Source organism: Centroberyx gerrardi, chromosome 13 (assembly GCF_048128805.1).
Source record: "Centroberyx gerrardi isolate f3 chromosome 13, fCenGer3.hap1.cur.20231027, whole genome shotgun sequence".
NCBI classification, from domain to species: Eukaryota; Metazoa; Chordata; class Actinopteri; order Beryciformes; family Berycidae; genus Centroberyx; species Centroberyx gerrardi.
This window is the reverse complement of record NC_136009.1, coordinates 10,410,350-10,424,704: the sequence shown is the minus strand read 5'-3', so window position 1 is coordinate 10,424,704 and position 14,355 is coordinate 10,410,350. Positions and strand designations below refer to the sequence as shown.

The following is a 14,355-nucleotide window of genomic DNA, read 5'->3' as shown; positions in this document are numbered from 1 at the left end:
GAATGGAGTCCCTGTTTGTGTCCTTGGTGGCCATGCGTGGCAGCCCCGTGATGTAGGGCGATGTTGCCCATCCTCTGGGTGTCATGACAACACGACTCCACTGGGGCTGACGGGGTGACAGCATCAGTGTAGGGCATGTTGGTGCTGTCGGCCATGGGGAGCCGCTGTAACCTTGCCACCGCTCTGTCTCCGCCCGGAGCCTCTCTACAAGAGGAACAGATGACGATTAATTATTCAACAACTCTTTAAATCTACTTGCATGTAGTAGAGGCAAGGGGCAACATTTCTGACAGTCCATAAGTACAGGGGAATCTTTCTAAGTCTAACTCCAAGTCACTGTGAATGGGAAGGTACTTCACTATACAAGTCATCAATAACGCATACATTAATCATATCAATATTGTTATGTCATTTGTGTCACTTCACTATGTAACTCCATGCACTCCACCACTGACTCTGTATGTGACGTATGAACTCCCAGAGCAGCGCCCCCTGCAGTGTCATGTAGGTGATCTCAGTGCCAGGAAGAAGTAGGTCCACGGTGCACTAGGAGACTCGGCTGGCCTCCTCCAACCCAGCAGCAAGGTCGACCATGCCCCAGGGCAACGACTGTATAAATAAGCTGGTCTAAATGGAGACAAGTTCACAGGTTGTTCCATTTAGATGTAGAAGTAAGGCTGTCATAAATATCGCTCTGGTGAATTTTATTATTTCTGAAATGAGACATACCACAAGAAAGCACTTTCTCTCTTCCTAGCAGGCTGTAGTGAGAGACCCTGGAAAACTCTTAATTCATTTGCAATATCCCGTATATATACTTGCCATTACCACTCTTTTGCTGCACCTGCTTTGCTCCTCCTCTAGAGCTTGCTTTCCAAACCCAGGGTTTGTCTCTGCGGACGGGACAAAACACCTCCGCTTTTTCCATTCATGGCCACTACTGGGAAACAAGCCTAAAATGAACAGAGGGCACAATGCGTATTGTTTTGTCAGCACGCATCATGGTGATTGTATAGTTAGTGTAAATCTCAGGTTTCAGTCCTCTCTCTCTCTCTCTCTCTCTTTCTCCCCTTACTATAACTGATGTCAGGCAGAATTTCCCAGAGCTGTAAGGCAGTTTGTTGGACTGAACTGACTGCTGTGTAGCTGCTTGTCTAAAACTATGAATGAGAATCCTGGAACAGAAAGATAAACATGTTTTCTTCATTTGATGTGCTATTTGACAGAAAAACATGTTTTCTGTGTATTCGGGAAAGGTCCACAATTCCTTCAAGGACATTATTGGGCAACACAGCTATCTACTATCATTTCTACCACGCTATAGTCTTTGTGATATTGCCTTATTTTCCCAGCCTACTTTCGGTAGGTACAGGTGAGTACTCTTCCTTTTGCTTCCACGTTAAACGTGTTGGCAGCAAAAGGAAGAGTCCTGAGGGAAAGTTAAGTGGCTTTCTGAGTCTCAAAACAGAGTCAGGTTCAGTTCAAACTACATTGAAATCAATAAATGTATGAAGTCCTGGTAAGCTGTGGCCCAATCCACCTGCACTTTCCCCTTGCTATATTATCAATATAAGGCTAAACAAAATCACTACATTACACTTTAAAACTTTACTATTAAAATGGTCCTTTCTAGATAATTTTGTATCAAATGATTGTTTATATATCTAGGGGAAGAGATTCCAAACACTTTTACCATATCTGACATTACCAAACCCTGACAGGAGAAGCCACACATGGGATTTGCAATAAGGTCCAAAGTTCAGGCCCATTGCCTTTGTGGGATGTGGGCCCTTTCCATGAATTTCTGCATTGTCACAAAGGCTGCACCAAAAGATGTCAAACAAACATCACGCAAACATCATTCGATATTTACAACAACTTTTAATCAATCGTTATACTGGTTGGCTTTTGGCCTGTATCAAAGTGCAAAGCATCAACATTCATGAATGGCAACATGGTTCATATGATGCGAAGACAGAGGAAATAATGAAGCATGATCTGTAAAAAATATTTCAATATCCATTACAATATCTCATTCAGTATTTTGTGATGAATTCAGTCATATTTGTGAAACACATTTATTGACAAGACGGCACTAATCTAATCTTTTTTTTTCAGACTTGTTTTTCAAAAAAGCACAGGGCGTGATCACCGAGCTTTGAGACAGATGTGGAAAGGTTTGGGGGAGAGGACAAAAGTCCCCTGATTCTCCAGGCTGACTTCTTGCCCTGGGGGCGGAGAGATGGAGAACCTCTGGAGGAGGGAGGTGAAGAAGAGGAAGAGCTCCATTCGAGCCAACTGCTCCCCCAAGCACATCCTTTTCCCTGAAGGTGGTGGAGGTAAAGAACGTTACTGGGTTATCATCTGCCGCACAATATATACCTCATCCCAAAGTGGGCGGATATGAGCTTTAGTCATTATCTATTAGTTTCTATTGAATACCACTGTCTAGTATTGTCTCTCACTGTTGAATGTTTTTGTCTGTCTTTTCTTTTTTATTCCCTTTCAGTCTCAAGATGTGAATTCTCTCTTGCCAGTTGTGAATACGAATTTGTGACCTGAAAGGATAAATAATACTAAATAAATCAGCCTATCAGTTAGTAACATGCTACTCCGATGCCACAATGTCACATTATAGACTTCAGCGGTATGTACAGTCTCTTAGTCACTTCGCTTCTGTAACACTGGAGTAGGCAGGGCGATCTCCCTACTCGCTACGTCACCCTGCTGCCCAAACTGGGAGTCACTCGCCTGCAGAGAAGGGGAAAAAGGCTTCTCGTTTCCGGAAGCGTCCATGCTCGTCCAGGAAGTGCTGAGGGTTGAACTGGTGCGGCGTCTCCCACTCTGTCTCGTCGTGCAACACTGAGGACAGGGTGGTCACCAGTGTGGTTCCCTGTGGGATCAAGTTACAGACACACGTGGAAGGAACAGCTTATGAAGTAGTGGCTTATAACACTTCATTATCACTGGTATCACATCACCACACATCTACAATTATGCCGTTGAACCTTTGAGAAAGCAAAAAGACGTTTGTTTCTCGTACCTGGGGGATGAAATATCCCCCCACAGTGGTGTCTCTTGTGCACAGCCGAGGGAAATTCAGGGGGACGAGGTCGCCCATCCTCTGGGTCTCGTGGATGACAGCCTCAGTGAAAGGCATGTTGGCTCTGTCAGCCAGGCAAGGCTGCCTGGACTGACCAATCACACGCTCTATCTCCTCCTGCACCTTCTCTGTGGAGATAGAGAGGACTTCAAAAGACTTGGACAGCTGATTGTTGATGGTAAATGTATTTTAAGTGGGCTGGTGTGTGGATGGATGAATGCTTGGGTGGATGGATGAGGGGATGGATCGAAAGATATGGTGATACAAGAGTAAAGCGTGGTTACTTTAGCTGCTTTCTTAGTTATTCAAATGTTAATTGGCGTGTATACCGTGTTTGTTTGATGTCAGTACTCACCCTGTATTTCTGGATACTTCATCATATAAACGAGACCCCAGCGTAATGAAGTGGTCATGGTCTCTGTTCCAGCCTCAAAAAGGTCTAGCGTGCTGATCGCCAAGTTGTCTATGTTGAACCCAGCTTCTACATCGTTCTTTTTCTGAACCACAAATAATTATAGCAAGCAAGGGAAGTGAATCAAGCATGTTTCTTGAATACACGACATCGCATTGGTAGCAGGATAATAATCTGAGGTATAAGAAAAATTATTTCATAACAAACACACTGCAAAAAACAATCTTAATCTAGTATTGAGCGTTGAAATCTTGTTTCTTAAAACAAGTGACAAAATCTGCAAATGGGTGAGATAATTGCATTTGTTTTCAGTGTAAATCAACTTGTTTCAAGAATTTTCTTGAATCAAGTGTCATTTTCTTAATATTAGCAGATATTAGTGATCTGCTTTATTCTGCCTTGTTTCAAGACACTTGTTACTAGATAATTCCTGATATGAATTATACTGCACTGGAAAACATAATTATCTCACCCTGTTGGCAGAATTTTTAAGCAAAATTAGACTGAGACTGAATATGAATATGAACATGAATATGAACTTAAATGGCCTGTTAAGATGGACATTTTTGCAGTGGGGACTAAAGTGAGACTCGTTTCTAATATATTCAGGCCCAACCTTGTCTATTTGACCAATGTAGGCATCGATGAAGTCCCGGTGATCAAACGGGTCCCAGTCCCTCTTGTGTTTCTCTATCTCTCTTTTCAGAAATGAGACCAGCGTGGCGTAGTTGTCGATGATGATCTCATGGGGACCGGGTAAATGCTTGAACAGCCACGGGCAGATATCATACAGCTGGGGAAAGGGTCCGAAACAAAATTTAACTGAACTATGTAACAACCAACAACAACTTTATACTGAGACGGAAGCAAAGATGAGGAGGAGACGCACAAGAAACATGGGTGGCACAAATAAGAACTGGACTTTATGTTGTGCTATGTATGCATTCCTTTTGTGTAAAATATTTGTGTGCCCTTCGTTGCTTGTTGTAAATTTAATGTTTATTCATACACCTGCCACTATTTACACAAGTGAAAAATATGGCTCTTCACATGTAACTTCCTATACAGCTCTAGCCAAAGAGAGATATTTTTGTCCGTCTGCCTTGTTACCTTAGGAAGTGGCAGCCGAAAGCTAGATTTGAATCCACATTCTGCCTGATTACACAACAGAAATCAATCTGTCCTTAGCTGGAGGTGTCTGACTCTACAAATGAATTTTTCTGCCACTGTAAACAGAGTCAAAGCCTACCTGAACTCTAAGTGTCCCTGCCAGCATGAGGGACTGCTGCATCCGCCGAAGGAGGTTCTGAAAGTCTTCCGAATCGTAGTCAAAACGCTTCCCAAACACCAAGGATCCAATGACATTGGCAACAGCATTGTTGATTAAATGAAGAGGGTTGAAAGGCCCTGTTAAAAAGAGAAGTAAATTCAGAAAGCAGGGGAGGGGTCACCTTCAATCAGTTCAAAACAGGATAGAAACATTTTAAGACATTTTTCAGGTAATTGATTTTCACTAACATCAATTTCCTGAATTTTAAATGTTTAAATGTTAAACTAAAAATGTATTGATCCCAACCATGCCAGGAAATTTACAATTCAATTCACACTATCATCCATATCCACTTCTAATACCCTGTTTCTGTCATGGGTGAGAATGAACGATTGAAAACAGAAGACACAACAGAAAACATATCAGCTGGTACCTTTCTCCTGTTGGAAAGCTTCACAGAGGAAGGTGCACTCCAGCTGACAGTGAAGCTCAAGGGTTCTTTTCCCCTCTCCAAAGTATTTCAGGTGGGCAATGGAAAACTGCCTCTGCCTCCTCCATTTGTACCCACTACTCATGGAGATGCCTTTGAATATGACAAATAAACGCTGATTATAGAACAGCCCTCCTTAATAACCCCCTCCAAATCAAACAAAGATGGCATGTCGCTCATAAACGAACTGCGAGACTGCGGGAAAAGGAAGTTTCACATCTCACCATTGCCTTTGAAGATGACGTCGAAGAGAGGGGAGACAGGTCGATCTAAAAAACAGTCTCCCTGGGTCACCAAAACCTCCTTCACCAAGTTGTAGCCTGACACAATCACCAGCTTCTCCCCACCAAAGCAAATGCTGAAAATGTTGCCAAACTGCGCTGCCAGCTAAAGACAAACCACCACAGAGAGACAAGTAGCTACACCAGACAGTTCTTCACACTAAAATCTGATATAAAGCATGATGACAGAAAACAGTACATGGACACAGCTAACCTAAACACACAGGCTGAATGGATGGTATCACACTGAAACCTAAGCTTCCTTTGACATGACACAAACAGAACAAAATGCAGTTTCAAATCTCTTACATGCTGTGACAGTCATTATGAATGAAATGCAGGTCAGTGTTACTGTACCTTGTTAAAAGCATGGTAGTCAAAACCAGTGAACACATTCCCCAGGAAGGGCAATGCCCAGGGTCCGGGCGGAAAGTTACGAGGGTTTCTGTTCCTCTGAAAATGAACCACAAGGAGGAAAACAACGATAAAGAGAAGAGCGCTCTTTGCGTCAAGCCAGTCCAGCGCTGAGAGGAGCAGCATGCTGGCAGATTGATGCAGAAAGTCTGTGAGAGAGATGCTGGCAGGCTGAGTGCAAAGTTCAAGTCAAGTCTGAATCCTATTCCTCCTACTGCAGTAACCAAGATTAGCTGGATGGGATCGTTGCCATACTGAGATGTCTTATCTGGTGTAATAATATCATCGAAATATGGCAGAGGTTACAGATTTTTATGACCGATGTAACTCTCTCTATTTCTAAACTCACTTCTTCCCCTGTATCTCCCCTCGCCTGTCTGAAACCATAAGTGAATATCACAACACTGTCTTTTCCCCTCACGCTTGAATTGAGCATGGAGAAACTAAACACCTAGTGAGGTGCCTGCTAGTAACTCAGGAGTTGAGTTCCAACTCTTATGTAACAGCCTCTAAACAAATAACCAGGAAGACAAAGAGCGTCAAGGCCGGAAAGCTGATAAACCTCCACTTTGCTTCCCTTCCAAAAAAACAAAACCCGAGACCATACTTATTTGCTTGTACTAAAAATCACATTCTTTCACTTGTTTGAGTCTTTAAGCGTTCATACAATCTGTATGCATGCTGTCAGGACTGTCTCTTAAAGTCACAGATCCCATGGATGTCAGCTGAACCCATCGACAACACAGAAAATGATGCGCAGGGGCACGACTGAAACACCATATCACTGCAGTGATTTTCATAAAATGACTAGTAATGTAAAAATGTGTGTAAACATGGATGTTTTTGTCACTGCAGATGCGTACAACTGTGCCGTAACAAGGTATGTCGCAGCTGAAATGCTCATGGCTAATGAGTAACATGGACGACTGATAACTGTGGGACCTCACTGAAAAACTCCTTCATCCTCGGGCCCAACCACTAGATGGCACACCGACACTAATACATCCCAATGCAATATCTTCCCTTCCAATCTGCTCAGAGTGGGGTACTAATGAACACAAAGCACTTGCTCTTGCAGCTGGTTCACATTTTCCTACCGCTGCTGAACATTTGGCCGGAATTCCCACTATAATGAAACCTGCAGGTGATGCAGGCGTGCGGTTTTTCTGTGCATGGAGAGCCGGTCAGAGAAGCGTGACATCTTTTAGTGCCTTGTAATGTTCAAGTATCATGACAGACGTCCAGCCAAACCTGCCGCTGACAGGTGTGGCGCATTCTCAGATGGCGACGGTGTTGTGGATCAGGAGGTGGCAGTGTTATACACCACTGAATTAACCAATTGTCTCTGGGCAGAAAAGGCTGAACACAGAGAAATGTGGTGAGAGAGAGAGAGAGAGAAAAAAAAAAAAAAAAAAAGAACCAAGGAGAATGATGTCATGCTTTAAAGGGATAGTCGCAGAATAAAATATACGGTTACAATAGGCGGGCTGCAGTGGAGCTGAGGTGACAATAACAATAAATAGCAATGTTTATGATCGTGTGTGTGGTCGCGGCTGGGTGTGTGCACGCTCGTGTGTGTCTGTTCGTCTGTGTGAAGAGATGGATAGATGGATAGAGAGAGAGAGGGAGAGAGAGGAGGAGAGACAGATGAAAGACAGACAGAGTGGCTAAGTCAAGAATCTGTCTAACATCTTCCACTGAATAAAAGCCGTGGCCCAGGCTCTGCCTTGTTTGCATATGACCTCAGCTCCAACGCCTTAGGCTAAACAGAAACACCATCCATTATGAGGAGTGGTTAACCAGCTCTCTCCCAAATTACAGTGACTCTGGGTTCCCATTTTACTGATTTAGCGGTTGTGTGGTTCCCCCTCTCATGTTACTGACTGTTTTAGTGAGACGTACTCACGCAGGCTTCCCTCCCCTTGTAAAATGTGAGCAGGGTATTTGTTAGCCATTAAACAGGCACCAACCGAAACCCGATTAAAGATCCATAACAGGGCCTGTGGAGATGATTTGTTGACTCTACATCGCACATTTGGCCAATATTCATTCAAGTATTTTGGAATACTAGTTACATCTTCTTCTGTATAAAACCATTTTTACCTTTTGAAATCATACTGAAGCTTAATTATATGGCCATCTGAACCGACTAGTAATGTTACATCATTGCTCCTATGATGAGAAGCTTCAGGAATACAGACTTTTCTGCTGGGATTAAATCACAGAAGAACAACCTTCATGCTGAGATTTTACCACCGTGACCAAGAGGCCGAGTCACAGGTTTTTCACGCCAACGGTGGAACCTCTCCATTTCCCGGGCATGTAGGATCGCAGCGACTGAATCTCTTGTACTTTCCCCTCTCGGTATCTCCAGCCGCTCCCTATTTAAAGCCGGCTCGGGTCAGTGGGCTCGCTGCGGTGCGACCGTGATTGGCAGCTGTGCAGAGGTGTCCAGATAACACCCTGGTTATAGAGTTGACCCTGCTTTTAACCTGGTGGCACATCTCCTGTCTTCACCCAACCCCCCTCCCTCTGTCAAACTCCGGGCCCGAGCTGACAACATTTACCCAGCGCCTTGTGCTGCTCTCCTCCACACCCACCGCCTCAGAGACATCTGCCCTTCTTGTAAAACTGACCTTTGACCTCGCAGGCTAAAGATAAGTTAACCTCTACTGCCATGTCATGAAGCTACCAACACACTTCCTCATAATGCCATTTTGTCGGTGCACTTTCGCAGTATGTCAGCCTCAATAAAAAAGAAAATCCAGTATTATATAACTGTCTTTGGGAAAAAACAACTTTAGCAGGGAAGTTGCACGAAGAATCAAGATTAGGAGTTTTCAAGAGAGAGTGTGGTGTAGGGAACATGTCTTCCAGCAGACATGTCCTTGTCTGAATACTCTCTCTCTCTCTCTCTCTCTCTCCCACCCTCCTCCCAGCACTAGTCGAGGGATTTTCCTTCCCACCGTCTCCTGCTGGAACACTATTTCCGGATTGTGTCGTTCATTTACTTGGTTTCGCAAAGCGCCCGGGAATGAGAGGCCATGGAAAAGTGAGTGTGGCAATGTGGCTACAGCGGTAGGGAGGGAAAGACAGAGGAGAGGGAGAGGGGGGGGGGGAGTGGGGAGGGGTGAGAGAAAGAGAGACGGAGAGAGCGCAAGACAGAGCGAGAGAGCTGGATCGGGTCCCTAACCGGTAGAGACAAGCCCAAGCGACGGCCTTTACCGAAATAGCACAAGCAAGCATCCTTGTGGGTAACATAAATTTGAGCATGATGGGTGTAATCAAACTGAAAGGGGTTAGACACGCAACATAAACTATCTTCATGAGCATGTGATGAGTTTGAGGATTCCTTTGTCACAACTGTTGTGTATTTGTTTCCCTGTCTGCCTGCCTGCCTGTCTGTTTGTTTGTTTGTTGCCTGTCTATCTCTATGTCTCACACAACATCCTATTACACTAAGGCTCAGGCACAGGCTGTTGGTGACCTGTTTACCTTGTGACATTTCCAGTGTTGACAAAGGCTAAACCTCTCTGACAGGTATAATTGTAAAAGAAGGGTGGTCATACAAGCTTAACAGGCCTTTGACCTTCAAGCAGCCACCTAACATACTCCATCCTCGTTAGATGACTAAACTGGATTGAATCCATTCACTAAGCTCATCTTTGTCCTGACTCCAGGCCATCAGGTACATAGAGGAGGAGTGGGACAACAAGAGCAAAAGGCTTTTGAGCGGCATAATGTCCCACTATAATCACCATGATATATTACAAATCAATCAATCAGTTATGCTAATTATGTCATTAATTAAGATGTAAACATACTTGTCTTCACATAGCACATAGGCAGTATTGATATGAACTCTGTATCCTAGGAGTTATACAATACGATACGATATAACTTTATTGTCAGATTTCTCTGAAATGTGTTATGCATTAGATAGTAGTTTCAAGAAAATCTTTCTCCTCATTATTATGCAAATGTATCCAAAATCTAATCTGCTCATCTACTCTATAGGGGGAACCTGTGGTGTAAGTATGAAGTTTCTATCATGTTTTGTTCTTGATTTCACAAGAATGTGACAGACAGGCAGACAGGCAGACAGACGCCACCATGATGACATAACATCCTGCATACCATGTATCATAGTGGAGGGACATAAAAATACAAAGTAGCCTCATAGAAAAGGGGAAGAAATTAGGCTTTTTTAACCAACTTCCTAAACACTCTGATTACTCTCTTGATTAACCCGAGAAAGATTCTTCACCCAAGACCTTTATTCTGCAGAAAAAGACACTGAAATACCTCTAGGCATAACAATTACCAATAGATCACAAGAATTAAATGAGATAAAATAGCTTTGGGCATCATATTCGGAGGTCATCACGACAAGTTCTGCTTCTTTGCAGTCAGCAGTTTGATGGTGCAGTAATCTCTCTCACAGAATCTCTTGTACTGAGATTGACGGTGGCATGAAAAGGTCACACAGTGCAGGTGTGAAGTGGAAAGATGACAGTAATTTCTGCTTTAGATGTTATGACAACAAATGTAATCAGTATTTTGGAACATTTTGGTACAAGTTGTATTAATAATGTAATTTTGATGTGTGTGGGGAGTTGATGTGCCATAAATCACCCCAGAGTTTATTTACCTTATGGCACAGAGGATTAGAGATTTCGACATAGAGGGCAGAGCAGAGTGACTCTTGATAATTTCAGTTTACATTTATTCTGTTCTGTCATGTCAGAGAATGTTTTGTTCTGATGCCATTTTTTATTTCTGAACTGAGTGAACTATTTTGACTAAACCATAGGAAAAAGATACGGTACAAAACTGTATCTGATAATATTATCTTTCTCAATCATAATATATCCCTGATGATCGATTTCTATGAGCGTGACCTCAAGTTCTTCGCTTGGAAATCACAGGACTAATAGGGCAAAGCAGTCTTCAGTTGCCCAGTGCCACAAGTCACCAAGTATTGACGCAGCAAGAACAAAGTATTTTTTTAATTGGCTTATCAGAGTAATAGAAATTTAACATGAAAAGATCTACATGAACCATGTTCGTACACTGACGAAAGCAAAAAAGACCTACTTTATCTTACAGTTGATATCCAATCTCCTCTGAGGTAGTCTAATTCTATTAGAGAAAATCAGGGCAAAAAATAAAGTCAAATGGTTAATGACATTATTAATCTTCCAGGAAGCACGTCCCAACCCATGACCTTAATGCACCAAGGTAAATCCCAATTCATGACGCAGAAAACCAGTGAACTTACTATCCTCACTGCTCAAGGTTGTCTCATTTACACAGGTCACTGATGCTGCTATTGTTTGTGTTGGAGTTGTGTAATCCTAGATTCCTTTGTCCTATCCTCTTATTGTTGTGGAGTATTTGTGTGTGTGTGTGTGTGTGTGTGTGTGTGTGTGTGTGTGTGTCAGGAGAAGAAGAGGAGGGGGGCGGGGGGGTGGGGTGGGGGGGGCTTCTTGCGTGTGAGACATGAGTGGTTTATTTTGTCAGCAAAATGTCAATCTGTCTTTGTAAGGTTATCCCATATGATCTCCCTAAATGCACAGGGCTTGGCTGTCCATCTGGTTGGCAGTTGAGAGTTATCCCCCCCCCCCCCCCCCCCCCCTCCCCCCCCACCACCACCCACCACCACCACCCCAGGTCTGGAGGTCTTGCCTTCTACCTCCCACAGAGAGGATATGAAAAGACCAACAAAGCTTTCCATTCTCTTCTTTTACTGTCGGATTTTTGGATCAGTGTAATCCTCAATGGCGAGAGCACGTGTACAGTGGTTCGGTTGCTCCCTAACAACTAACTTGACAACTAAACAATGCAATGGCCTTTATTGAGAAGGGACACTTTTATCGAGAAGGAATTTGGTAAGTCCAGATGCAAGAAAAGACCCACACTCTCATACATGCACACACACACACACACACACACACACAGACAGACAGATACACACACACACAGACACAGCCAGCCAAGAAACCCACAACGTTCCCCAAAAAGTCCAAAAAGCCAGATCCATCTCCAGTCCAAACTGCCTCGGGCTCCCCTAAGCTATTCAGCGTGTGCAAATGAAAGATGTGTCTTGGAACAGTGGGAGCCTCTAGGCAGAGCAGAGCTAGCCTAGCACACAGATATACACAGCAGCCCTCTGGACAAGTTTGGCACCCACACCAGCAACTGTGGGCCAAAACTCATGTTGCGTGCTAACTCTCTCCCTCCCCCATCCCCTCATGCTATCCCGCTCTGCAATTATATGCTACGCTCCCACCCAAACATGCAAGAATAGGCCTTCTCAGTCAACAGACAAACCGAGTCATTCTGTCCTCAAACCATGACATCATGACCATTTGACTTCAGCGTGAAATTCAAGCTTAATTTAACTTTGTCAGGAAAAACTGGTGTGTGTCACACTCGCACAGCAACATAATGGTGTGAACGGTAACTTTATGAAACGGCACAGCTAATTTATGCTCAAAACTATCGCACTCATGAAGAATATATGAGTCATGTGAGAATCTCACATATCATGTACTGTAAGAAACGGTACGACTGGGCTTGTGCATGTTCAGAATAATGTCCCGGGCCTTCAGTCTCTGGAAGTTTCACGGGGGTTAAGCGCCTGAGAGGCATCTATCAAACTGCTGACAGCTATTGTGTGAAGCACACCTCATTTTCAAAATCTGCCTCGCAACAGAGTCCTCTCCTCTGTCCTTGCAGCTCCGGGAGGGGTTCTTAATAGTGTGTGTGTGAGCGCGCGTGCGTGTGTGTGCGTGCACGTGCATGTATATATGACAGAACCGAACCAATGACAGGCACCTCAGCCCAGCCCAGCCCTCTCAACAAAGACGGGTGGGTTTCACTGCAGCCCCTCTCGCTCTCCCACACGCTCATAAATAACCACACAGAGTCTCTGCCCTGGCCAGGGGGAGAAAAAGGAGAGAAAAGAGCCATTTAGGCAGCTCCTCTCCTCTCATGCCTTCCAACTGACCTTTTCCAAGGGTCAATCAGTCCAACCACCACTCAATACTCCCCCCGCTCTCTCCTTCCTGACACTAACCTGAATCGTCCCCAACACTGGTGCTGTAGAGAGAAGCCACTTAGCAGCCCTGGGTCATTGTAAAGGAGCATTTAAGACCTGAGGGGAAGGCATAAAGCCTCGCAGGCTCTCACTCCCAAAGCATGTGAGATGGCAGCCGGGGTCAGAGGTGAAGGTCACAATATGGGAGGAGGGGAATAAATCCTGTAGCATGGCCGACAATGGCTGCTATCCCCGCTGACAATGATGCCATTGTGGGCTATGGGTTGCTTAGTGTGTCCTGGAGCTGTGCCTAATAGAGTTATAGTGCTGATGTGATGGCTGTGTAGCAGAGGAGAGAGTAGTGTCCTTTTATATAAAGAGGGTAACTGCCAAGGAGCTTGAAAGAGGTCTCAGCTTCTCAATTTTGCTCTGCATGAAAGCCCGGGATTGTGTGTGTGTGTGTGTGTGTGTGTGTGTGTGTGTGTGTGTGTGTGTGCGTGTGTGTGAGAGAGAGAGGTTACTAGCTTAACTTCACTGAGCTTCGAGCCACGAATCCTTTGCTCACTGACACACATGACTCCTCTCCCTAAATACTCATAGTTGACAAGTTACATCACAGATCAGCTGACCCCAGTGTGCAGGTGGGGTGATTTTGGTCACACTGGCGAAGACTGGATCGGGAATAATATAGTCTTTGTTTGTAGGACAATGGAGCAAATCAGTATTCACCTGTGACTTATTTTATTCAATAATTGTTTAAATTGGAACAACACAGCATCAAAGAACGCACAACGTCTTGTGGATCTATTCTGCCTGGGCTCTTCTCGGTCAGGTCTTTATTTGGCACTCCACTTGAGCAGAGAGGTAGGGAAGGCCTCCGGAGGAACAGGGGCCAGCGATACCACAGGATCATCATCTTCAGCATAACTCAGACACTCAGCTGGTAAATGTTATGGGGTGGCATGCCACGAGTACCTCAGTTGTCACCTCTGTTAGTGAGATTAGGCTCGGGCAGAATGGAGTGACAGACGATGAGTGGTGGGTATGACCATCGGGCGCTGAGCGAAGGCAGAGGACAGAGAGACAGAGGGCTACACAAGACAGGCAAACTGGACAGACAGGCAGACAGACAAGCAGACAGACAGACCGAAACTGGAGAGTTTGGATAAACGGTATGTCACTTTTGCTGATGTCTATAGTTACAGTAGCCTCCAATTTGACATTCCCTCCACCAAACATCGGTTTTCTGTTTTTTTTCTCTCTTTTTGGCTTCTCTTTGACCTCCTTAAAAGAACAAGCTATGTTTCCCAGGGCCCAGCTATTTGAAGCTCATAGTTTTGGTC

The 14,355-nt window shown here is 44.3% G+C and overlaps 1 protein-coding gene across 1 annotated transcript; it reads right to left on the bottom strand.

The window, feature by feature from the left end:
- Window positions 1-2,045: 2,045 nt before the first annotated feature.
- Window positions 2,046-6,096, bottom strand: LOC139926126 (cytochrome P450 2J2-like). Its single transcript, XM_078287461.1, has 9 exons — window positions 5,914-6,096; window positions 5,500-5,662; window positions 5,219-5,368; window positions 4,765-4,922; window positions 4,132-4,308; window positions 3,459-3,600; window positions 3,044-3,231; window positions 2,758-2,893; window positions 2,046-2,330 (listed from the first exon to the last, which is right to left on the bottom strand). Exons 1-9 carry the CDS (start codon window positions 6,094-6,096, stop codon window positions 2,149-2,151), a joined length of 1,479 nt encoding a protein of 492 aa, XP_078143587.1. The 3' UTR covers window positions 2,046-2,148.
- Between the last annotated feature and the right edge of the window lie 8,259 nt (window positions 6,097-14,355).